The sequence below is a fragment of the Monodon monoceros genome, unplaced genomic scaffold, assembly GCF_005190385.1.
Source record: "Monodon monoceros isolate NGI ecotype Baffin Bay Population unplaced genomic scaffold, NGI_Narwhal_1 Super_Scaffold_11, whole genome shotgun sequence".
In the NCBI taxonomy this organism is placed as follows: domain Eukaryota; kingdom Metazoa; phylum Chordata; class Mammalia; order Artiodactyla; family Monodontidae; genus Monodon; species Monodon monoceros.
This window is the reverse complement of record NW_021703767.1, coordinates 112,656,750-112,681,297: the sequence shown is the minus strand read 5'-3', so window position 1 is coordinate 112,681,297 and position 24,548 is coordinate 112,656,750. Positions and strand designations below refer to the sequence as shown.

General features: G+C 43.4%; 1 protein-coding gene across 1 annotated transcript in view; it reads left to right on the top strand.

The window, feature by feature from the left end:
• MED12L (mediator complex subunit 12L) overlaps window positions 1-24,548 on the top strand; it is a 326,539-nt gene that overhangs the window by 54,622 nt on the left and 247,369 nt on the right. Inside the window, exons 6-9 of the mRNA XM_029214009.1 lie at window positions 17,156-17,325; window positions 19,769-19,879; window positions 20,998-21,267; window positions 24,335-24,484. Coding sequence (XP_029069842.1) covers window positions 17,156-17,325; window positions 19,769-19,879; window positions 20,998-21,267; window positions 24,335-24,484 — 701 coding nt within the window. The remainder of the gene's footprint in view (window positions 1-17,155; window positions 17,326-19,768; window positions 19,880-20,997; window positions 21,268-24,334; window positions 24,485-24,548) is intronic.

The following is a 24,548-nucleotide window of genomic DNA, read 5'->3' as shown; positions in this document are numbered from 1 at the left end:
GTGAGGTTGCATGTGTAGTTTCAAGGTGGCGGGGGCAAAGAAATATTTGACTTGTACAAATCCTAACATCAGGGCAGAGATTTTAAACCAGAGGTGAATTAGGGAAGCTTGGAAGAAGAGACTTTAATTCTCCCTCTTTATGAGACCTGAAAAAATAAGAGGTTATAGGTGGACATGATGTTTAGAAAATGCGTCTAATAGATGAGTGTTAAGAGACTCGAGGGAAGGAATACCAGTCGTGATACATATTTGGTTTCCGATATTTTTTGGAATTGAATGAAGTTTCGTTTTTAGAACAAGAATATTTAACTGTCTTAAGTGTTTTGAGCTCACCAGAGAAGAGCATTTAAAATGGGCTAGCTAAGGGAATTCCCTGGTGGTCCAGTGGTTAGGACTCGGTGCTCTCACTGCTGGGGCCCGGGTTCTCCCCGGTCGGGGAACTAAGATCCCGCAAGGCATGCGTCGCAGCCAAAAAAAAAAAAAAATTAAAAAAAATAAAAACCAATCAGTCAGTAAAATGAGCTAGATAATACTTAAAAATAAAAAAAAAGTAAAACTTACACAGAGTTATATAATTAAAATCTTTGAACAGATTTGGAAATGGGACTATGGTAAATAACACAGAACCCTGTACGTTTATTTGTAGGAATTTCCCCAACAGTAAGGAGGAGTCTTACCGTTAATGAGTTATGTGAGTTCATCATATAACTCTAGTATGTACTATTATACCATTCTTGCTAACGCTGTAACAGTGGCTGTCCCTTGAGCAGTTATGGAACCACCCTCACTGTGGCGGGCAGGATTTTGGTGCACCCGACAGCCCTAGATTGAATCAGCTCCTGACGCGTGCTGTGAAAATGAGCTTTCCAGCCTTGGGGATACCTCCTCCTTTTGCCGTTGGGCCCTACGACGGTGTTTCCTATGGGCTAGTGTGAGAACAGCACTCGCCGGGGCCACCAGGGTGGCTGTGATGTGCCGTGGTACCGCCTTCCCCCTTTCTTAGTGAGCGCTGGCTCAGCTCTCTGTCTCTTCTGTCTGTTGTCTGATTTATCATTCAGGAGCCCTGGGAGAAAGTTCACAGATGAAGACACTGATGTGCAGGTGGGGGACGGAGCCCCTTAGCTCGTGCGTCCGGCCCGGGCCCCGGAGTCTGTGCTGGGCGCTGTGCTGGTCGGTGGGGACGCAGGGGAGAATGTGGTCACTGCCCCCCGGTGTTCACAAGTGGGGGGAGGGGGCACACAGCCAAACACTGCAGATATTAGAGGAGGAAGGAAGCGCAAACAGCGAAGCGCATAAAATGTGGAGGGAGTCCCAAGGGGCTCGGGAAGCCCGGGGAGGTCGCAGAGGAAGTGCCATTTGAGAGCAGTTTTGGAAGAAGCAGCGTTGCCCAGGAGGACAGAGTCTTGGTCTGTCATGCAGGGAAGGGCATTTCTGGCAGAAGAATGGCATCTGCGGGGGAGTAGGGCCGTCAGGCGGTTTGACGTGGGAGCCCCAGGGTTTACTTTGATCTGGCGCGTCAGGTACCCGTGGGGCAGTGCGGAAAGGCTGTGGGGAGGCGTGTTTGCTAGAGCGGCATGATGGGGAGCCCCGGAAGGGCTTCTCACAACTATGACTGTTGTCATCACCCTCCCCCTCAGCTTCTTGTCTGTGCCATGGGCGTAACTGACAGTATCTTCTGAGGATGAAGTGAGTCAGTACCTCTACAGCGTTCAGAACAGTGTCCACCCCACAGTAAGTGGCCGGTAAATATAGACAGTTAATAAATAGTATGCAACAACTGCACTAGGACTATGGTTATCACGAGCCAGTCTCCACTAATTATTGCAGGCATTGTGCTGGGAACTTTACAGACATTATTCGGAATCATTACAACATGCTTTCAATGTAGGTTTTATTATTTCATTCCGTGTATGCGGGGCCCAAGCCTCAGAAGTTAAGTCACTTGCTGGCACACACGGAGTGGACCTACTAGGAGATGTCTGTTCTTTCCTCCCCACTGTGATGGTTGCCGGGGGGATGTGCATGTTGTAGGTCTGGCCCCGGGAGGCAAGGAGCATCGCTAGGGAGAAGGGTGCAGGCAGGGAACAGGCTGCAGGACTTGGGGGCTGTGGGCAGCATCAGAGGAGCCGGAACTCCTGTGCTCGCGGGTGCCATGGGGAGCAGGCAAAGCATAGCAAAGCCCAGGGTGCCAGAGAGACGAGAGCCAGGTGAAACTGCTTGCAAGATGAGCAGCTCTAATTCTGGCTAGGAATTGTTGGGTGTTCAATATGGTGAAGAGTGACAAGTCATATCATGGGCATGAGGGCTTTTTTGGGGAAACAGATTAGAAGAAGCTTAAAATGCTTCGTGGTTAAACTGCCGAGGGAACTGCTCTCTTTACCCCCAGTTGTTTCCTCTGTACCCCTGAGGCTTTGTTGGGTTGGGTGTTTGGGGTGGGTGAGAGACTTTTCTTGGTTGACTGTACTCTTGGAATCACCGTCCTTATCGCCCCCAAAACACGTAGAAGAAACAGCCCCCTTTCTTGCTCAGTGGGTAATTAATTTGTGACATATTCATTGAGCCATTTGGACTGCAAAAATAAGCCCTGCTCAACACATAATTGACAGTCTGGTTTCTTATCAGAGCCAGCCAGCTTACATTCAGTTCGGGTCCTTGAAGACGGTGCATACTTTTTTTGATTCCAGGGACGAGTTTTGAGTTTCAAGTCAAGATTGCCTCTGCGTTTTCACGTGTTCCTTGTATCTTATTTGTCATAAAGGAGATATCTGCCTTGTTTACTATGAAAATAACCCTGAAGGCTGGACAGATGTGCTTGCATAAGCATAATTTAAATTCATGCTTTACCTAGGTGTGAAAAATAGGTTTTAATTGGTGAGGGAACTCTGGCTATATCCAGTAAAAAACCACTCTCCAATAGAAGGAACAGGACCTATGGGTACTACTTTGGCATGTGCAACCATTCCATTCCTTTCACCTGAAAGTTGTAGCATCCATTGATGAACCGAGTCCAAAACCATTATTTCCCTGGGAATGGCTAGATGTTGGCATTCTTCTGTAAAAATGGGCTTTCCCTCATCAGCTGTGATAAATCATAATTCTTTCTAAAAAAAAAAAAAAGGCAGAATAAATGCTAAATTCTTTTCCTTTGAGTGTCAGTTTTCAGAGTAAGAATTGCTGTCATTGCACATTTATTTCTTTAATAAATGAGTTTCTCCTTTTTTTTTTTCTTATTTAAAAAATTTTATCTTTGGTCATTGTTATGGGCTTACTGATATTCCTTCATTCAGCATTTTGCAACCTGTTAATACTTGTTGTTCATTTTAGTGTTCCAATTGTCCCAAAGGTGGCCAATGGAAGATGTTTCAAGCTCTTTTGTATCCTTTGACATGACACCATTTGACTTAGAGCACCTCCTTCTTTTTTGGCACAGAAAGCCTCCCAGGTTCATCTTGTACTTTTTCTGCCTTGGGTCTGCAGTCAGCCGTTTCTTTATGGAACCCTACTTCTCTCTAGTGGGGAATGGTATTTAGAAAGCAAGATCTGGATACTGACAGTGCTCATTGCTACTAGGACGTCATGGCATCTAAGCCCTATCTGTATGGATGGGATACATATATATCTGTGAATACATGTGTGTGTACACATGTTGTGCATTCCTATGGGAGTTTATATTCCTATTTCCAGTTTACCTCTAACATTTCCATGTGACGTTAAAGATTTTTATTAATTTCTCTGATTTTACCTTTATTTCATATCTGTTACATGGACAATGACATGGTTTCCAGTAACAAGGACATGGTTACTTATTTGTCTTACCCTGCTATAAGCATATACTAGATTCAGAATTAAAATCTATATGTTAGGAAGAAAGGAAATATCTAAGTACGGAACGTCTTGGTGGGAGGTGAAGGAGAGCTGACTATTCCATCATGTTCCATAGTAGGAAGCCAATAGATAATGCTTAAAATCAGGAAGTACAACTGCACATGTGTTATTTAGAGATAAAGAGGTCAACAAAAGAAGCACAGTGGATGAAAGAATTGAAAATAATTGCTTTTGGGGACTGGGAAATGGAGGAGTCTGTGGACAGTGGACTGCTGTTTTTCACAATAAGTCATACAGAGCTATTGGACTCTAAGACACGTCCAAGTGTAACTTTGATATAAATAAAAAGTTAGCTAAGCCTAATCTCAGTCCCAAATTATTGCTCTCTATTTTTGTGTTGTTGATACCTTTTCTGGAAGATACCTTGCTGAAAAAAAAGTGTTTCATGCAAAAGATTTGAAGGAAGCTCAGGGAATGCATTACAGTTTTAGTTCTTCTTAGATAATATTATGAGAGCTTACTTTTCACTCAGCCAAGTGCCTGCTGCTTGGGACCTTAACAGAAATTGGAAGACTTTTATATTTTTCCAGGTGTGTAGTTGTTCAGTTAATTGGATATGTAAAATTTACAGAGACTTAAAAATTGAGGTAAAAATCCCATCAAATTTATCATCTTAACCATTTTATATGTACAGTACAGTCTAACTGTCTGCATTGTTGTGCAACAGGTCTCCAGAACTTTTTCATCTTGCAAAACTGAAGCTCTATACTCATTAAATAAACTCTCCTTTCCCCTCTCTGCCTCTGCCCTCCCTCCACCTCTGTCAACTGCCATTGTACTTTCCTGATTTATATACACTTTTAAATGTTCTCATCAAGTTTAATATGCTACATTGTTACTCTGCATTCCACATTGTTGCCCTATGGAAACATGTTTCAGCTTTTTCTAAAGTAAAAATGTTATAACCTGGCCCATGTTAGAATGCTAGTATGTGGTAGTGGTGGTGGTTGTTGGTTGTGTGTGTGTGCGTGTGTGTGTGTGTGTGTGTGTTTATGATCAGTTAAAGGTAATGTCTGCTCATGATTGCTTTTTGAATTTCTTAGAGAAATGCATTCGGAGAACTTTATATATATTTTTTTACTTAAATATATTTTAAAATATATTTAAATCTATTTTAAAATATATTTCATTTGAATAAAGAGTGATTTAGTTTAAAAAAAAAGTATATTAAGATTCTCTGCACTGGAGTAGATGTTGTTTAGTTTTTAACCAAATGGAGGCTGTGCCATCTGCCTTCAAGGGGGCTGCCTTAAAGGCATTTTTGTGGAAACAAGATGCATACATAAAACACAGAGCAACAGTTGGTACATGATTACTGGTAATCATACAGGAAACGACTGGGAGGCTGGAAAAATTAGGGGAGGTTTTCTGTAAGAGTTGAATATGAGCTGGGCCCTAAAGAAATCTAGCCTTTAAGTAAAAATTGGGAAATTTGTGCTTTGTTTTGTTTTCACATCTTAAACAGTATTTCTTGGTCTTAAATTAGCTAGTTATCTTCCTCTCCGGCAAACTGAGAGCACATGAGTTACATTTATAGTTCTTTTATGCGTACTGTATTTGCTTTGATTTTTACCACTGTCGTTTCTTCTGGTCTTGTTGGTTTGGGTGAATTACCTGGTCTTGAATTTCCTGTTCAGAACCTATTGCCGCTCAACAGTTTCTCTGTTTTCTAGTCACTTTTAATGTTGACTCCTGATTGAACTAATGAATCTGTGATAAAATAGTGATCAGAGTCCCAATTTCATTAAAATTTAGTTCTTTGCTGTCTATGGCTATCAATACGTACATGTACATCTATACCTGGAACATATTATACAGCAAAAATATCTGTTTGTTGGTAGTTTTTGTAGTTTGCAGCCTGGTTTTATATATATTGTCAGTTGGGGCAGTCCTCACAGAATCCCTCTGAGGTAGCTAGGTATCTCCATTTTACAAATTAGGGTGAGAAGATCCATGGAAAGTGGGAGAACTGAGAATTCCACCCTGGACTTCCATTTCTGGGTCCTGTTTGCTTTGCAGAGTTTCTAAGCGGCTCATATCAGAGGGGCGACTGTGAGGCTGGGATGGAGTGAGGTATGAGGGGTGTCTCAAAAAGCTCAGTGTTTCGTGAGTTTTTTTATTTGTCGTGCATCTTGTAGATCTGTTGCTTAAAGCATAAAGAGGAGGATTTTGAGAAAAGACAGCTGCTTGTGTGACTTAAAAATTTTTTAAAAGTAGGTAACACATATCCATGGTAGAAAAACACAAAATACCCCAAAGGGCGCAGTGAAGTCTCACCTCACTGTGTCCTCCTGCGGCCCCTCATCACACACTTCAGAAGGAATTGTTGTAACGTTTCTTGTGTATCTTCTGAAATGTATTTTTTGTTTTGCGGTACGCGGGCCTCTCCCGTTGTGGAGTACCGGCTCCGGACGCGTAGGCTCAGCGGCCATGGCTCACGGGCCCAGCCGCTCCACGGCATGTGGGATCTTCCGGGAACGGGGCAGGAACCCGTGTCCCCTGCATCGGCAGGCGGACTCCCAACCACTGCGCCACCAGGGAAGCCCTGAAATGCATTTTATGTGTCTTTAGTACATGTTTTTACGTTCCTTTCAGAAAATGGGTGCTTGCTCTGTGCTGTGCACAGAGGGCCTTGTTCTTATAAGGGGCTCTAAGCTACTAACTTTGTAATACTTATAAAAGCTGGATCTTTTCTTTTTGCAATTTGTATGGGAATGTTAATTCCATGATGAATAGAAAGCTTTTTTTTTTTTTTTTTTAGTTAAAAAAGACATACTCTAAGTTTCAGGGTCATTTTCAGACAGTGTATATAATCTTCCAAATGAAATCCCTGCAATAAAGTGGCTCTTCTACCCATTTCAACTCACCATGATTTTGGAGTCGAGTAATATATAGAATATATTGACAGGATAGAAAACACATTAAGGGTCGATAAATGGTCAGTTGGAACATCTTTGTGAGAGTAACACAACTAAGATGAATAGATGGAAATAAACATATCATATTGATAATATGATATCGAACCCGTACAATGTATCGTACGGTCTTGGAATCTTCAGCAAAATAAAACCAGGTGAGTGCCGGAGGAGAGGATACAGGGGATGGGTCTGCGTGGTCTGTATGATGTGTAAGCGTTTTTATGTTTTAGAGCCTTTGGGTCTGGAGTTTATTTGCACGGTTATCTGGCAATGTGATGTCTATAGTATTTGTATTCGCGTCCTAGTGGAAGACTCTCGTTCAGAATTACAGATTTTACAGCAACTACATCTAGGACCTAAGAAGTAAACACTGTGCTGCTCTTACTGTAGGAACTTTACTCAAAGCACAACCGGTCATGGAATTAAATTCCAATGCAAAGCGCAAAAAGGAAAAAAAAAAAAAGAAAATGTAGTTTGTTTTTGCTCCACAAATGACTGGGGCTTTCTACTGCTTCCTCTGTAGCAGAAGCTGGAGGAGGGACAAGGGTAACCAAGCGTCCGATATAGTGTAATTTCAGTAGCTTTGGCGCCTCCAGTAGGGCCGGCAGCGGGTCTTTCATCAGCACTGCGCCTGCGTTTCTCCTCCCCACAAATCCTCAGGAGGGCCCCCCTTTATTCCCGAGGCTGCAGGAACGCGCAGAGGCATGTCCTCCTGTTCACAGGGAGGCAAATTTGTGGTCTCCTCCTCGAGTCTCTTGTCTTGCCCTAGCTGTCCTCTCCTGGGGCGATGAAGTCCTCAGCCTGGTCTCAGATGTGGAAGGCGGTGGGGACTTGTCCTACGGGGTTAAGTAAACGCGCCAGTTTAATATTTGGAAAAATAACATCCCAGTTATTCCGTGAGAGGAATATCTCAGCTAGGCCAAGGCCGTCGCTCACTCAGAAGTTGGGAAGGATTTGAGGAACTCAGCCTCTGATAACTAGAACATTCATTTCCAACGCCCCCCCACCTCCCTAGAAGGGGTGGGGCTGTCACGGCAGGCGTTTCGCACGTGCCCCTCTGTCAGGAGGAAACCGCGAAGCGGTGCTGCCCAGAAGCTCGTGCCGTGGTTGATGGGTGGGATACGGCGTTCTCGTTCCAGGGGCTAAAACTGGATTCTGCCTTTGGCTTCAGATGCACCTATGGGGTTGACAGAGAAAAAGGACAACTGGAAAAAAATCCCTAAATGCAACAGTTAGCATTTGTCTGCATTAGCCTGGGAACAGGAATCGGAGACCTGACAGCGAGAGGGGCAGACCAAGAAAAGGGTCAGAGGCTGTCCTCAGGTATGAGATGCTGCCCGGCTTCTCGAAGACAGGCAGGCCGGCGGTTAGGAGTCTCCCTGCTGCTTTGGGACTCAAGTCTCTTTTGCTCCCTCCTCGTCAGCCCCTCTCCTCTCCCTGCCCAAGACCTTGCCGCCCGTCTCCTTGGTTGGCCACTTGGTCTCTTTTTCACCCTGAGATCCTTAGGCATTAAGCGTCAGTCACACAACTGCACAGTTATTTATATGTTGCCCTGTAAGGGCCCTTATCTTTTGGGGGGGCATTGTCCCTCCCTCCTCAGAGCGGTTGGTTGGTTGGACCTTCGCCTCTGTCTGCAGGCTCCCTCCCCTGTCTCACCACCCTTCTCTTGGACTTCAGAGAGGAGCAGACTCCGTCAGTCTCCCTCAGCCACCTGTTCACTTCCACCCCGACACACACCTGTACGGACTTACGTGCAGCAGCCAGTCCTCACATGTCTTCCTGTCTTGGCCGGAGAGTTCCTACTTCCAGCCCAGGTTACTTCCTGCCCATCTGGGGGCTCCTGGCCGCCCGGCCTGTAAATCATGCAAGTTTGCTTCCTCTCAGAAGCACACAGCAAACTGTGTCACAGTTCTAAGCATCTTATATCTTACTTAATTCTCAGAATAGCCGTATAGGCTAAGTACACTTATCAGCCTGTTTGACAGACAAGTAACTGATGCATCCAAAGGCTGAGTGACTCGCCCAGGACTCCAGAGCTGCTAAGTGATTCGAGCTGCGACAGGAACCAGGCCACCTGACTCTAGAACCTGGGCTCTTCACCACCAAGCGAGTAAACATACGCTGAGGGCTCAGGGGAGGGCTGAGTTAGTTAGTGCACAAGCCGTATTCTTACTCTGTAGAATAAGCCTTCCTACACCTGGGGCTGTGTCTGCTGGGTACTTCTGCGGTCATAGTCCCATCGTTTAAGGCATTGAACCCACGTATGATAGAGTCCCCCACATCCATGTCTTCACCCCAAGCCTTCTGAATGTCAGACCTGTGCATCCACCTGCCCCTGGACACATCTTCCCATGAATATCTTTGACACCTCAAATCCAAGTGTTCAAAACTGCACTCAGAACTGGGACACCTGAATAATAAGATCGGCGGATTGTGTCCATGTCAGTATCCCGGTTGTGATATTGTCCTGTAGTTTTGCAAGATGTTAACATTTGGGAAAAGTAAGTAAAATGTACACGGGGTCTCTCTATATTGTTTTTTACAAGTGCATGTGAATCTATGATTATCTCAAAATAAAGGCTTAATTAAAACAACACGTTCATGAAAACAAACGCATTGAATTTAGCCCCCTTACCCTCCCCCCGCCCCGCTCTCTGTTCCACATCCCGTTCTGTGGCACCGTGACCTGCTCAGCTACCCCACAGGGAGATCTGGAAGCTGCCCACTCCTCTCTGTTTCTCCCTCTCCACCGTCAGGTTGCTTACAATTCTACCTACCTCTTTTTTTGCACCCTCCTCAGTCACCTCTTCACCGGACTTTGCAGCCTCTCAATTTGTCTCCCTCCCTGCCACCCCCTCCTGCAACTTCTGAGAGAGAATTTTAATTTACATATCTGATCTCCTCTTTCCTTTGCTTAAAATTCTTCCATGGCTTTGAGTCATTCGTGGCAAAAGATCAAACTCCATAGCTTGTCACTGCCTGGGCTATTGTTTATAAATGCAGGTTTCTGGACCCCAGTCCAGACTCACAGGGTGGAAATCTCGGAGTCAAAGCTAAATCGGTATGTTTAGCCAACTGGCGCCCTCTGGTGACCATTCTGTGCCATCGCGTTTGAGGACCTCTAGCCTGGGCCACCTACCTCGCCTCACGGGTGACCCTTTCTCCCTCTGCCTTGCTGCTGTCCGCATGGCCTGGGATGTTTACACACTGCTCTTTCTGCCTGTGGAACTCCTTTGTACCTTCCCTCCAGACTTGGCTAAAGCATCCCCTTGCTTCATCTCCTGTGTCCCATGGCATGTCAGAGTGCTTACCTCATTGCTGTCAGTATCTGTGTCCCTGTGCGTCTCTCTACCTCAAGGATGAGTCACCTCAGGTGGGCACTGCTTTCTTCTCACCTTTGTAGCTCCAGACCCCGGGAGAGCTTCTGGCCCTCCGTAGGCATTTAATGTTTGCTGCCAAATGCCCATGATTTTTATTTTTTCTTGAGTTGTCACCTTGATCCCCAAGTGACAGTACTTACTGTCATTTCCAGTAAGTAAAACCAGAGAGAAATAGCCAGTTAAAAATAACATGGTAAAATTACTCATCCAGACAAAAACAGGTATTCAGTATTTGCCATTTAGCCCCAGTGTTGTACAGTTAATTCTAAGTGAGAGGAAAACTTAAAGCATAAAAAAGATTCAGGAATTTATTGCACCATAGCATTTCCACGAGTGACAACAGCCCATCTACCCATTCCAGCACACACACGTACGTTTCCTGCTTTTCAGCCAGAGGGCCTGATCTCACTAACCGCCCATTCAGCAGAACCAACATTCCAGCCGGTGGGGTGACGCTCCTTTGGTCTCCCGTCGCCCTGAGGCAGCAGTTTTCCCTGGGGCTCCTCTTTATCCAGCACTCTGTTCCCCGCCCCGCCTTTCACTCCCCAAGTTTGACCAGTGGCCGAATACGGGATTTCCGGTTTCCTGTGAATCGTTTTATAGAATTCAACTGATTAACTTTTTTTAAGCCTTTTATTATGGACATTTCAAACATAGACAAATATAGGAGAATGTAATAAAGTCCCTGTTATGCATCACCCAGGTTTAACTGTTCACCCTCTTGGCCACGCCTGCTTCTACCCTTATTCTCCTCCCTAACCACACCTCCTCCCTGGGCCCCTCAAAGTCTCGTCGTTTCGTCGTGGATTACTTTTCATCCGTGCGGAGTAGTCTTTTTTACTTCATGAAATGCGAATGAATTTTTATTGGTAGTAAGGTATTCCAAGAAAACATTAAAAAATTATATAATAGCTTTATTGAGATACAATTTATACTGTTTTACAGTTCATTTTAAGTATACAGTTTAGAGGTTTTTCATGTGTTTACAGAATTGTGAAACCATCATTACATTTTAGAATATTTTTATCACCCTGAAGGGAATCTCGTACCCATTGGCAGTCACTCCCCATTTCCCATCAGCCCCCCCTCAGCCCTATAGATTGGCCTATTCTGGACATTTCATCTAACTGGAATCATAACATACGTGGTTCTTTGAAACAGGTTTCTGTCAGTATAATGTTTTCGAGGTTCACCCGTGTTGTAGTACGTATCAGTAGTTCATGACTTCTAATGGCTGAGTGGTATCCCATCATAGGCATATCAGACATTTTATTTACCCATTCATCAGTTGATGGACATTTGAATCGCTTCCACTTCTTGGCTGTTATGAACCATGCTGCTATAAGTGTGTACAAATCTTTGCGTGGGCGTATGTTTTCATTTCTCTTGGGTGTATAACTAGTTGTGGACTTGATGGGTTATATGTTAACTCTACGGTCAACCTTTCGAGAAACTGCCACACTGTTTTCCACGGTGGCTACATCATTTTACATTCCCACCAGCAACGTATGAGGGCTCTAGTTTCCACAACATCCTCACCAAAAAGTTGGTATTATCCGTCTTCTTGTTTATAACTGTCCTAGTGGTACCTTGTGGTTTTGATTTGCATTTCCCTGGTGGCTGTTGACGTTGAGCACCTTTTCACGTGCTTATTGGCCATTTGTTTATATTCTTTGGAGAAATGTTTATTCGGATCCTTTGCCCATTTAAAAAAAATGGATCGATTATTCACCTCTTTTTATTATTGAGTTGTAATCATTCATTATATATTCTAGCTCCAAGTCCCCTGTCAGATAAATGATTTGCAAATATTTTCTCCCCATTTTGTGAGTTTGCCTTTTCACTTTGTTGATGGCATCCTTGGATCCAGAAAGCATTTTGACAACAGAAAACGAGAAAATCTTTCAGTCATTTTCTTGGGGGCTCACAGATGGAAGGTGCAGCATCTTATATATACTGAACTTTCCTTCTCCCCCTCCCCACACCCTCCCCACCCTCCCATCTGTCTGCACCGAAGGCAGGTTTGCACCAAAGTCGGGCTGGTTAAATCCTCTACATCCTGCAGTTTTGAGAAGCGGTCTGTTCGTTCTCACTGTGGAGATGCAAGAACCTTTAATTGTAGTGGTGTAGCTTCAGGGAGAATGTTGGAGGATATAGGTTTTTCCATTGAGGAGCCTGTCATTGGAATTGACTTAAGTGCTGATTCAAGTGGATCACTTTAAAGATGTGCACCTTCATCTCTGGACTTGGTTGGAGTTTTTACAAAGCAATCTTTGTTGCATCTATTTTATGTAGTGGGTTCCCACTGGTTTTGATAAAAGGAAAGAATTTAGCCTTCACAAAATTAAAGGATATATATATATATATATATATTAGGGTGTGTGTGTGTAAAGTTTACCTTTATACTTATATTTACAGGAAGTTTACTAAAAAGAATAGAAAGTTCTGTATTTGCGTGGGCCTCTTGTAGCACACTGATGAACAGGCGCTTCTAGTTGCATTGGCTGTAACAAAGGTGGAGTGCACTAGAGAGGGAATTTGGCATTTTCCCTGCAGTGGCGTTTGAAACCTTCTAGGTCTGCAGTGATGAGTTTAAACTAGAAAGCGAAGATGTTTGTATGAAGATTTGATAGGCAGAATAATTGCGGAGGAACTTGATTTAGTCGCTTTATTTTGGGAGGACCTTATAGTGTATTGACTCAAGTCAATACTTAGATCTTGAGCACGTAAGGAATAGTTTTATAGGGATGAAAGAGACGGAGGAAATTCTAATACATCAGTTAGAGAAGAGAGAGAGATCCCCGCTAGGTGGTGGGGTGGTGTCCAGAGACTAGAGAAGGCTACACGAGAGACGTGACATTTGAATTGGGCCCAGAAATATTCCCATCCATGAACACAGGTGGTTATGGAAGGTCCTGTCGATAGAGCATCATAGGCATGAGAGTCAGAGAGAAAACACCTTGAGCTAGCACCTTGAGTGTGTATGAGGATGTAATGGTAGATAGTATTTGAAATGATTTTAATTCCCAGCTAAGGAGTTTGACCTCAATTCATCGAGGACTGCAGATCCATTGAAGGTTTTGGAACCATGAAATTGACGTTGGTTGATTCCGTAAACACGTATCCAGAGCATTATGTTAGGCATTGCAGCTCAGCTGAGACAGAAGCAGGGTCTAACATCAGGGGCAGTCAAGGTCTAACCATTAGTTTCCTTTCTAAAAACTTTTCATACCAATAATGATGATGATAGCTTCTGCAGTGCAGGCACTGTGCTAAGTAAGTAACTCATCCTTACAGTAACTGACCTGGAGGTATTATTATTATTATTATTATTTTTTCCGGTACGCGGGCCTCTCACTGTTGTGGCCTCTCCCGTTGCGGAGCACAGGCTCCGTACGCGCAGGCTCAGCGGCCATGGCTCACGGGCCCAGCCGCTCCGCGGCATGTGGGATCTTCCCGGGCCGGGGCACGAACCCGTGTCCCCTGCATCGGCAGGCGGACTCTCAACCACTGCGCCACCAGGGAGGCCCAACCTGGATGTATTATTGATCCCTGTTGCAGAGATTAGGAGATTGAGGTTTAGTGGAGGCTAGATGCCTTGCTCACGACTCAGTGGCAGAGCTAGGATTTGGACCCAAGGCCATCCTGTCCCTAAGTTCATTCTACCGGTAGCGCTCAGTGCGGCCCTGTATTGCGTCTCTGCTGTGTCACGCTGCCAGGACGCCCCCTCCGTGAGCGTTGCTGCACTTGGGGTGCTCTGTGTTTGCCCCCAGGGTGGATGTTCCTCCTCTGCTGAGTTCCCAGTTCTCTTATTAATACTGTAGGTATTCCAGGCCCTGGGAGATCATCTTTTAATGTAACTTGACACGTCTCTCTTCTCACCTGTCATGTATTTATCAATTTATGTACTTTCATATCCTGGAGTGGGACATCTCACACCTGTTTGTGTGCTTCTGGTTTACCTGTGTGACCTTGAGTTACGCCTGCAGTGCCTGGATCTATTGTATGGTAGGGTGAACCGCATGGCCTCTGAAATCCCTTCTGTTTGGGGGGTGAGGCATCCACAAAGAGGAATAGTGGCTACAGGATTCTTGGATGCTAGGGAGAGTGTTGTGAAAAGGACAGGTCATTCTTTTCAGTGCTGACCCCTGACCCACTGTCAGTAACATTCATGTTCGTAAGCTTTCTAATAATCTGGCTTCGTGGACCTTGAGTTCTACCTGACATCAGTGAACTAGAGATGTAGCCAGAGCCTCTGAGTTGCTCGATTTTAGAACTGGTCCACTTTCAGAGCAGCCTCTTTCATCGCTTTCTGCATCTTTCTACCTTTGAACCTCCTTACCTCGCTCCCCCACCTTCCCTAAGATCTCTAACCATTCCTGTTTCCTTTTTATCACTTAGGACTGGGTCCCCACTCCAGACCAATTAAATCAGAATCTGGTGGGATGGGGCCGAAGACACTGGCGTTTGGTAAAAGCCCCTCTGGTGATGGCATTTGCGTTCAGGGCTGAGAACCACTGTGTGTCTTGCCACTGCTGCCCTCATTTCTCCCTTTTAATGATCAGTCCTAACTAAGCATGAGAGGTGTCCGTGAATCTAATAATTTTAAGGAGTACAGTACTAGTGGCTATTTGTTATTTTTTGTTTCTAACGAAAATTTTGTGTGCATTCCTAATTTTTATATTAGTTCACACTGGACTGTCTTCAGTCCCAGGTCTCTGAATCGGTCTGATTGATATGATAACTTAATGTCAGTTAAATACGGTTAAAGTTAAAATACATGACCAAGAGGTCTATATTTGAATTCCACTTGAATTTTAAAAGTAACTCAAATTGTGGAATGATATATTCAGATTCTTAAAAAGACATACATATATTTATGTAAACAGCCAAGCACACAAGAAGGAAAAAAGAAAACTGAAAAAATATAAAACTGTTTAATGATTATGAGATTTTTCTCTTGTCATATCTGCATTAGAAATTTTCTGTAGTGAATGCGTATTTCTTCTATATTTAAAAAAAAAATCTTGAAAAGAAAATATACCCTAGCCAAAGTAGGGGTGTGTGTGAGAATGTGTGTGTTGTTTTTAGCTCTTGAAGCTAAAATATTCTGAGGGGGCATTGAGAATAGTACCACACCGAGAGTGAGTTAATAGCAAGGCTTGGCACACAAAAGCCAGGATTTGGATCCTTGTTATTTTTGTTTTTGCTTATCATAGCTAAGCTAAACTCCTCTCATCTGATGGTTGGTATTTTGCTTTGCTGAACAAGTGAGAGTCATGAGATGACTAGTCCATAACAGGGGCACCAGAAAATGATGACACTGATAATTTATTGTTTGGTTTTTAATGACGAGGGAGTAATTGGAACAATAATATCTGTTATTGGTGGTGCTTTCTGAAAAACGATTATACCAGGAACAGAATGTTGACTTAGTATCTGTTCATCTTTTTGCAGTGGCTTATTACTGGAGCAATGCTTAACGTGTGCATTTGAATTTCAGTTTTAAATAAGACACAGTTAGAACAAGTGGTTTAGACCAAAACTTAGCAGTCATTAATCATCTCTGGGTACTGTTGTCAAGTGATTTTAGTAGTACTTAAAAAATAAAATCAAAACGCTCAATTTCTAATAGATGTTTAGTTTCTACTCTTATTTTTGTCAAGATAGGTTCCTTTTAAAAATAAGAAGGGTGGAGAAACTACTGCCGAAATAATGAGAAAACAGCACCGTGTGGTAATATTTCAGTACGATGATTTCTTCTGAAACGCTGTTTCACTAATCCTTGGGGAAATTTGGCTGTGAGCATGCAATTATTACATTTTTATCCACAGAATGGGCTAAAGTTGGCATCACATCCTTCATGGTAGTCAGAGGCAACACATTGACTTAATTTGTGACCGTGTGGCGGATACTTTTGAATAATTTTAGTGATTTTTTTTTTTTTTAACGCTACATTTTCTGTTTCCTCCCCAGTTTCCTACCTTTTGTTGCTCACTACTCTTTCTGACTGAGTTCTGAGGCATCTTTTGTTGGTTGGGGAGAGTAGAATAACTGAAGGTCCAGATGATTGTCCAAGAGGCGGCCCCTCTTGTGTCCCAGGCAGGGGTGGGGGAGTGCAGGGCGGAACGCTATCTGGGGCCAGCCTGCGGGGAAGGTCCGTCCTCTTACAGATTGACAGAAACAGAACACACCTTAGTTAGGCATGTTTGAACCCTGACTTGGAGCCGGAAAAATGTACCGTTAAGAGAGCTGCATTTGGGGGGATTTTGAATTCTTTTGGAGTAGTAGAATTGTGGTTTCTTTTTTAATTTATTTTTTTAAAATTAATTTTATTAAAGTATAGTTGATTTACGATGTTGTGTTAATTTCTGCTATACAGCAAAGTGACTCAGTTATATGTACACATATACATTCTCTTTCATATTCTTTTCCATTATGGTTTATCACAGGAGATTGAATATAGTTCCCTGTGCTCTATACAGTAGGACCTAGTTGTTTATTCTGTATATGTAATAGTTTGCATCCGCTAATCCTAAACTCCCAGTACATCCCTCCTCCCCCCTCCTCCCCCTCGGCAACCACAAGTCTGTTCTCTATGTCTGGAATTGTGATTTCTTAAAGTGCTCACCTCCCCTGTTCTATTCCCTGCTTGTGCCTCTGATATATTTTTATATGAGTGTGGGCATCTCTTCTCCTAGGTCAGGGGTCACAGAGGGACAAGGGAAGAGCTGGCCGGCAAGGCATCCTTGCCAGCCGATGGGGCAGCCACATTACACTAGTTTGCGTTACTTAAGGGCTTTGGGGTGGGTGTGCCTTTCTGAACAGTGCTTGCATACGTTTTCCAAAGCCATTTTTGTGTAATAGATGTTTGTTTAATAAGTATATCCTTAAGATAATCAGAAAGGAAGAAAAAGTTCTTACAGTCATCGTATCTGGGAATGGATTTTTGTTTTCTTTTTTTAAATGCAGAGTGGACACAAATATCTACCAGGTATCTTCGAGAGCAGTTGGCCAAGATTTCCGACTTTTACCACCTAGCTTCCAGCGCAGGCGATGGCCCTGTCCCTGTGCCACCCGACGTGGAACAAGCAATGAGGCAGTGGGAGTACAACGAAAAGTTGGCATTCCACATGTTCCAGGTAACATTCCCACGAAACTCAAAGGCTGCTAGCATGCTTTTAAGAGGAGAGCAAATTCCTTACAGTTTAGTTTTTTTTTTTGGAGGGGGGCGTTAAATTATATCACTATATGAACGAATACATTCAAAGAAAGCCATCTGACATATCTCACACTAAATTAATATTAAACGTAACACCTTTGCCCTGAGATGACAGCTTCCTATTATACATATTGATCGCCAGCTTTCAATGATGCCAGCTCTTTTAATGCCATTAATTGGTTTGTAATTGCGCTATTAAATGTAATCCTCCCAAGCCATTTACTTTGCAAAAACTGGAGGCATTAATTCAAAAAAATTTTTGTGCTGATGCCCCCTGTCTTATAGATCTCCTTTAGAGCTTAGTTATTCCAATGAAAGGTCATCTTAATTTTGTTCAGCTGCAGTTTAAAATGCAGTTGAGAGGAGGGGTAAGGGCATTGAGGAACGACTGAACTCCCATCCTGACACGCTGATGTACATCATATTGACCAGAAGAGGGCGCTTGTGCTGTTATTTGCCTCGATTGATCTTTACTCCCGGCGTGGAGGAAGGACGAGTGTGTTCAGCTGGAGCTGTGTTACCAGCATAGACGTTCACGACCTGCTATCTTGATCAAAGAGGAAGGGGGTAGAAAGGATGTGTGGTTTCTAAATTTCCCTTCTTAGAACTTCAATTACAATTTCCAGGTGGTAAGCAACTTTTTCTAAGAGCTCAAAGTAGGAAACTTTGCCGGTCCTTTGGGAAGTAGCATTGTTAGTTTTAAATCAGTAAAAACTCTTAACCAGTTCTAGTTCCATTTAGCAGAAGACTACTTCGGTGCCTGCTCTGAGCTTTTATGACTTTTTTTGAGCTGAGGATTTAGTCTGCATCTTTGAAAAAAGTGTCTCTCAGCATGCTTAGTATTTTAGGAAGGATTACTTTATGTATTAGGAACACTGAGATCAGTATCTCTTTTTTGGAAGCAGTTAGGTAGGTCCTAAACAGATGAATCTAACTGGGACATTAATTTAAAAGTTCATCATATTTTAATTCACCTTATTCTGAAACATGAAACTGTCTCTAGTATGTACATGTGCAGGTGTGCATGTGCAGAGATAAGGGTACAGGTACATAACAAAAGCATCTTGGGGATGGACATTATGTAGTCGTTGGAAGTCATGCTTATGAAGATACTTTTTCTTTTGAACCTTGCCTTCACCATCTCTTAATTCTTCATGCAAGGTTCCGTTTTATTTATTTCTTTAAAGTTTACTTTATTGGTCTGAAAATTATAAATGGCACTTTTTCTGTGGCTAACCTTTTAACTTTTTTTTGACTGTAAGCATTTTAAAAAAAATAGAAATTAGCAATAAGTGAACACTTTGCTATCATGTCAATGTGGTGTCGCTGTAATGTTTTAAATACAGAAACTATAATTTAGCAGTATATTTTTACACAAGTCATTGATAACCACGGTAGTGGACCACTGGTGATACGTAGATATGTCAGAGTTGCTGGGAACAAAGTAGGACTTCATATTAACTACTAAGGTTGTTAACCAGAATGACCATAAAAGTGTAAGTGGCTTTCCCAGAAAACAGAGCTTTTTGTTTCTATCTTGAAGATTCTTTTATGATGTGAATCATAATACAAGGTTATAATATGACATTAAATGTGTGCGTGCATAGAATGCCATAAAGAATGTGTGTATTGATGTGTGCATACATAGGAAGACAATAGATGAAAATGTTAACATTGCTTATGTTAAGAGGAGCTACACCAGCCCTGTGAGACATTTTGGAAATTTGTGGGTGTGTTGTTCTTTAGTGTATTTATGTCCGAATATTTATACATTATTTTACTACAAATTCCTTTTATTTCTTTATGTTACGGATGATTAGGCCATTATATTGACTTTTAAGGTTCTATTTCGTAGGTAGGTTATGGTGGCTGAAATGCATTTTAGGATAGAGAAGGAGGCTACTCAGCGGCCTTGGATCTGATAGGATTCCCAACCCTTTTTCTGAGACGATAGTACGATGGGTGTTTTTGTTCTTTGTAATTACTACCGTTGGCCAAGTTTCCTCCTATGAGTATGAGTTCATAGTACCCTGAAATCTAGCCAGGTATTTGACATGCCCTGGGGGTCTGAAAGCTTCTGAGTTTTCTTTCTTGTAGGAATTAATTTTTATCAATTTAGAATGAAGCAGATATACAAAACCCAAAGAAGAAGAACAACAACAGAAGAACCCTCCAATCAACCATACAGAATAGCACCAGTTCTTTGCTTTGTTTAGAATTTAAACTCTGATCAAGGAGACCATGTTTTACTACAACAACAAAAACAATAGTAAAATTAAGCATAAAGATAAGACTGCTCTTTTTTGAATTTTAGTTGGTTTTGTTTTAACATTATTAGTGTAATTTTTCTTTGTTCATTTAAGGAAGGAATGCTAGAAAAACACGAATATTTGACATGGATCTTGGATGTGTTAGAAAAGATCAGACCAATGGATGATGATCTTCTTAAACTCTTATTACCACTAATGCTGCAGGTACGGTACATGTAACCATGAGCCAGTTGATTTTATGGGCAAGGAACGAGTCTGATGAGAATGATGAGGTAAGTGGAGGTGGAAGAGGAAAAATTTTCTTTTTGAAATGGAAGGAGAAAAGGTCTGATGAGAATGATGAGGTAAGTGGAGGTGGAAGAGGAAAAATTTTCTTTTTGAAATGGAAGGAGAAAAGGTCTTGATGCTCCAACACTTGAAGTGATAAGAGGCTTCTTGTAAGTTGTAGCAGTCATTTGCTGGGCCACGTGTTCCTCTCAAGTATTCTTACCCACATTGATTTCCCCCCTTCCCTGAGCTGAGCAAATAGCTCTTTAAATACTGTCTCCTTGTTCACACAGATTTCTGTGAAAACAAAACAAATCGTCTCTTTGTAAGGATACAGAGGATCTTCTACATTCTTTTGATATTCTTTGAGCCACTGGGGGTGGGAACTTCCTATTTTCATGATTGGCCTAAGATCTGTTAAAATTTAGGCTATCTGGATGAAATTTATTTAAAAAAAAATTTCTTGGAAAGGTAGTTCATGCATTTGACAATTCCAGCAATATGAAAGAGTATCGAGTTGAGAAGTCATTCTCTCTCTCACCCAGTACCCTCCCAGAGACCGCACCGTACTAGTGCCCTGTGTCCTCCCTGAGACATCCGTATCTGTGCTGTCCACTCTAGTAGCCGCTAGCCAGACACGTGGCTCGTGAGCCCTTGACAATGTGACAAGTTCACATTGTGATGTGCTCTTGATTTAAAGTGCGCACGAGGCTTCTGACTTGGTATGGAAAAAGGAGTATATAATATCTCACTAATACTTTCTGTGTTGAAATGATAGCATTTTCGATTTAGGTATATTGGGCTGAATAAAATACATCATTCTGTGATTTTTTTTTTTTTAATGGCTACTAGCCATTAAAATTTTAAATTTAATTTAAAATTACGTATGTGGCTTGCGTTATATTTCTGTTGGACAGCGCCAGTCTATGTAGCACTTTGGAAGGGTTTTGTTTGTTTGTTTGTTTGTCTTTAATGAAGAAAAGCCTGTATTATGATAGCTGTCTCACCGAGTAGCCTAGGACATGACTGAAGTCTGGTGTCCTTGTGCTCCCCAGTATTCAGATGAGTTTGTCCAGTCGGCCTACCTGTCCCGCCGCCTTGCCTACTTCTGTGCCCGGCGTCTTGCGTTGCTGCTTAGCGATGGCCCCAACCTCCTTGCCGCCCACTCGCCCCACATGATGATAGGACCAAACAGCTCGGGCATCGGGGCCCCCAGTCCCGGCCCCCCCGGTCCCGGCATGAGCCCCGTGCAGCTGGCCTTCTCCGACTTTCTCTCCTGTGCACAGCACGGCCCCCTGGTTTATGGACTTAGTTGTATGTTGCAGGTAAGTCCTTGGCCCTTCCTGTTTTATGTTAACATTCAGTCCAGGAAACAACTGAGTTGGGAGTCTTTAAGATCCAAAAGGCTGACCAGGCTCTGTTCAGCTACCAAGCAGCACTGCTTGAACATCTAGTAGCATGTCGGCAGCTGGGCTGTTGCCACCAGGTGTGAGATACAGCCTTGTCCTAGCTCTAGGAGCACACAGGTCAGTGTTCAGGTCACATTTCTCGGGCTCCTAATGTGTCCTGCTCTTTACTAAGGGGCTTTGGGACAGGGCTGGCTACCGAGTCACGGCCTCTACTCTGGTAGAGTTTACTGTTTTGTCCGGAAACAGACAGGCTCATACAAGGGCAGTTTCCATGTTCTGTGACAAGGGACTGGTTGGTGGAGGGATGTTCAGGGGGCTGAGTTGAGAAGTGGAACTTCTAGGCCAACCTAGAATTCAGGGAGGTTTTCTGAAGGAAGCGATCCTGACCAGTGCTTATAATACGGGTTTAAAGTGTTCCTGGCAGAAGGACAGCGTGGGAGAAGGCCCAGAGGGTTGATCAGTCGTCTTGTGTGCAGGTTGGTCTTAACAGAATACCTAAACTGTGAAATCTGTTGGGGGTCAGGGTGCAGAAGACCCCCTGTGTGCCTTCTCATTAGCATGTCATTGCAGGGTTTTATGTGGGGAGTGACATGGTCAGTTGTGTGGTTGGTTAGATTGTTTTGGCCACAGTAGAGGGAAGATCTGTGGGAGTGGGGAGGTGGGGGAGAGAGAGACAAGGCAAAAAATAAGTTAGGACGAGTCGAGGTAAGCTCAGTTTTGGACTGCCTTATCCCTCGTGATCTCCAAGTGGTTACGGTCAAGAGGTGGTTACATGTCTGATTCTGAAGACGCGGGCAGACAGGGCCAGGTGTGTGGATTTGGGTCACTCAGGGCCACTCGGCTGGTCAGGACCCCAAGAGGGGGGCGATTACCTAAAGAGTTGGTAGTGAGGGACGACCTGTGGACCCGAGCGGCACAAGTGGTTAAGAGGTAGCAGAGGGGAAGCTCACAGAGGTGACCAGGAAAGTCTGGCCAGACTGGAGAGGGAAGAACGGTGGGGAGAGTATTGCTATAAACAAAGATGATGAGAATAATATTGTCATAATTCAACTGTAATGATATTAATAGTGTTTATTATGTTCTAGGCACTGTTCTGAGTTGTAGCATAGGTTGTGTCATTTAGTTCTCAGAGCCGTCCTATGGGAAAGGAGCCAATATTATTCCCGTAACAGGAATAATGCAATGGTGGCATAGGTCACACAGCAAGTAAGTGGCGAAGCTGGAAATCGCACCCAGCCTGGACCCAGAGTCCACGCTCTGAACCACCATGCCAAACTGCCTCTCTAGGTACTGCAGAAAGTTGCCAGAAGGAGTTAGTAGTGGGCAGTGGCCAGTGGGTTGGGGATGTCTGATAAGAAGATGGCTGAGGCTGTCGTTGACAACATGGTGGTCACCGATGATCAGTGAATGGTGGGTGAGGAACCATATTCAGGTGGGTCGAGGAACGATGGAGAATGAGGAGAAAAAAATGATCCCTCTTCTTTTGAGAATCGTGCCTATAAAGAGAAGAGATAGAGGTTCCTGCTAGGTGAGTGGAGATTTTTTAAAAAAAAATTGTTTTTTGATGGACAGACTTGAACGTAGTCCTAAGCTGAGGGCAAACTGGTAGAGAGCGAGTCTAAGATTAGGAGCAGAGGGGTGGGTGTTTGATGGATCAGTGCCCTGGATATTGGCGGCTTCGGAATTAAGAGCACAGGGAAGGGCTCCCTCGTGGACAGGAGACGAGAACCCCACACCCTCATGGATGGGACGGAGGAGATCAGGGTGTGGGCCAGCGGAGACAGATGCACTGCTGGGGTTCAGGGACTGACGTTATTCACATCTGCCATCTGGTTTCCACGAAGATGTCTCCTGGGCCTCAGATTCTAGTTTTTTAATAATGAAATTTGCATTTGAGAAAAGAAATACTGCACTCATTCTCTAGGCGGATGCAGTTTGTGGTTGAGTGGCATGATAGCATCATGGTGAAGGCATCTTCTTTAGAATCATTACAGTCCTGATTCTAGCCTCTTCTCTGCCACTTAGTAACTTTAACCTCGAGGCTCTGTTCTCCCGTGTGTGGATGGCGGATGGAGACAGTTCTTACACTGTCGTTTCCAGGGCAGTGTTCAGCACACAGTGAGTGCTTAATTAAATAGGAGCTATACTATTTAAGCCACAGTTAGGAGGCAGCGGGATTAGCATAGTGATTCTAGGCCTGTGTGCTGAAATCACCTCGGGCCGGCTACTCATGTCCTCTGTGGCTCGTATACCTCTTTGGTACAGTTGGGGAACACCACTCCCTACCTCGTGAGGTTGTTGTGATGTATAAGTGAGATGGTCGTAGAAAGTGCAAGCAAGGTTGAGTGAAAAATGTCTACAGGGGTCCAAGGTTGGGGTAGGCAAGCTACAAGCTGTAGGCCAAGTCCAGCCTATACACTAAGAATAGATTTTACATTTCAGTGCATTACTGAAACAAAAAGGAAGAGTATGTGACAGGGACTATAGGTAGCCTGGAAGGTTTAAAACATTCACTAGCTGGCTTTTTATAGAAAAAGTTTGCCAGCCCCCCATCCAGCTTTACTGCCTGCCCAGCACTTATGAGGCTACTTATCACACCGTTATTTGAGAGATTTAAAAAAAAAAAAATCTTTTTAGCTTTTACAGCCTTAGAAATTACATATTCTAATTCCATTTCATTTTTTTAATTGCATGACATAAATTGAAATGACAGTTTTAAAAAGACAATTATTGCATTTTTTATTAAGTTTCCCAGGTTGTAGATGATAACATTCCTTAATTTCTCAATAGGTGTATTTCCTCCTATTCAAAAGAATAATTCTATCTTAGTTTTTTGTCTCATCCCTTGAAACGTTGAGAATGGGGTAAGATGTTCACATTTTAAACTCACTGGTTGGAAACTGTAATTTGCTTATGACCCTTAAGCTGTTGTGATACTCTTCTCCTTCCTCTAAACGTCTGGATTTTCCTGCTTTATTTCCAGACTGTTACTCTCTGTTGCCCAAGTGCCTTGGTGTGGAACTACTCCACAAATGACAATAAGAGCGCGAACCCGGGCTCACCCCTGGATCTGCTGCAGGTGGCCCCCTCCAGCCTCCCCATGCCGGGCGGGAACACGGCCTTCAACCAGCAGGTAGACTTGCTGTTCCAGTGGTTTGTTGGGTGTTTTCATTCTTGGGAGATATCACAGCACAGTG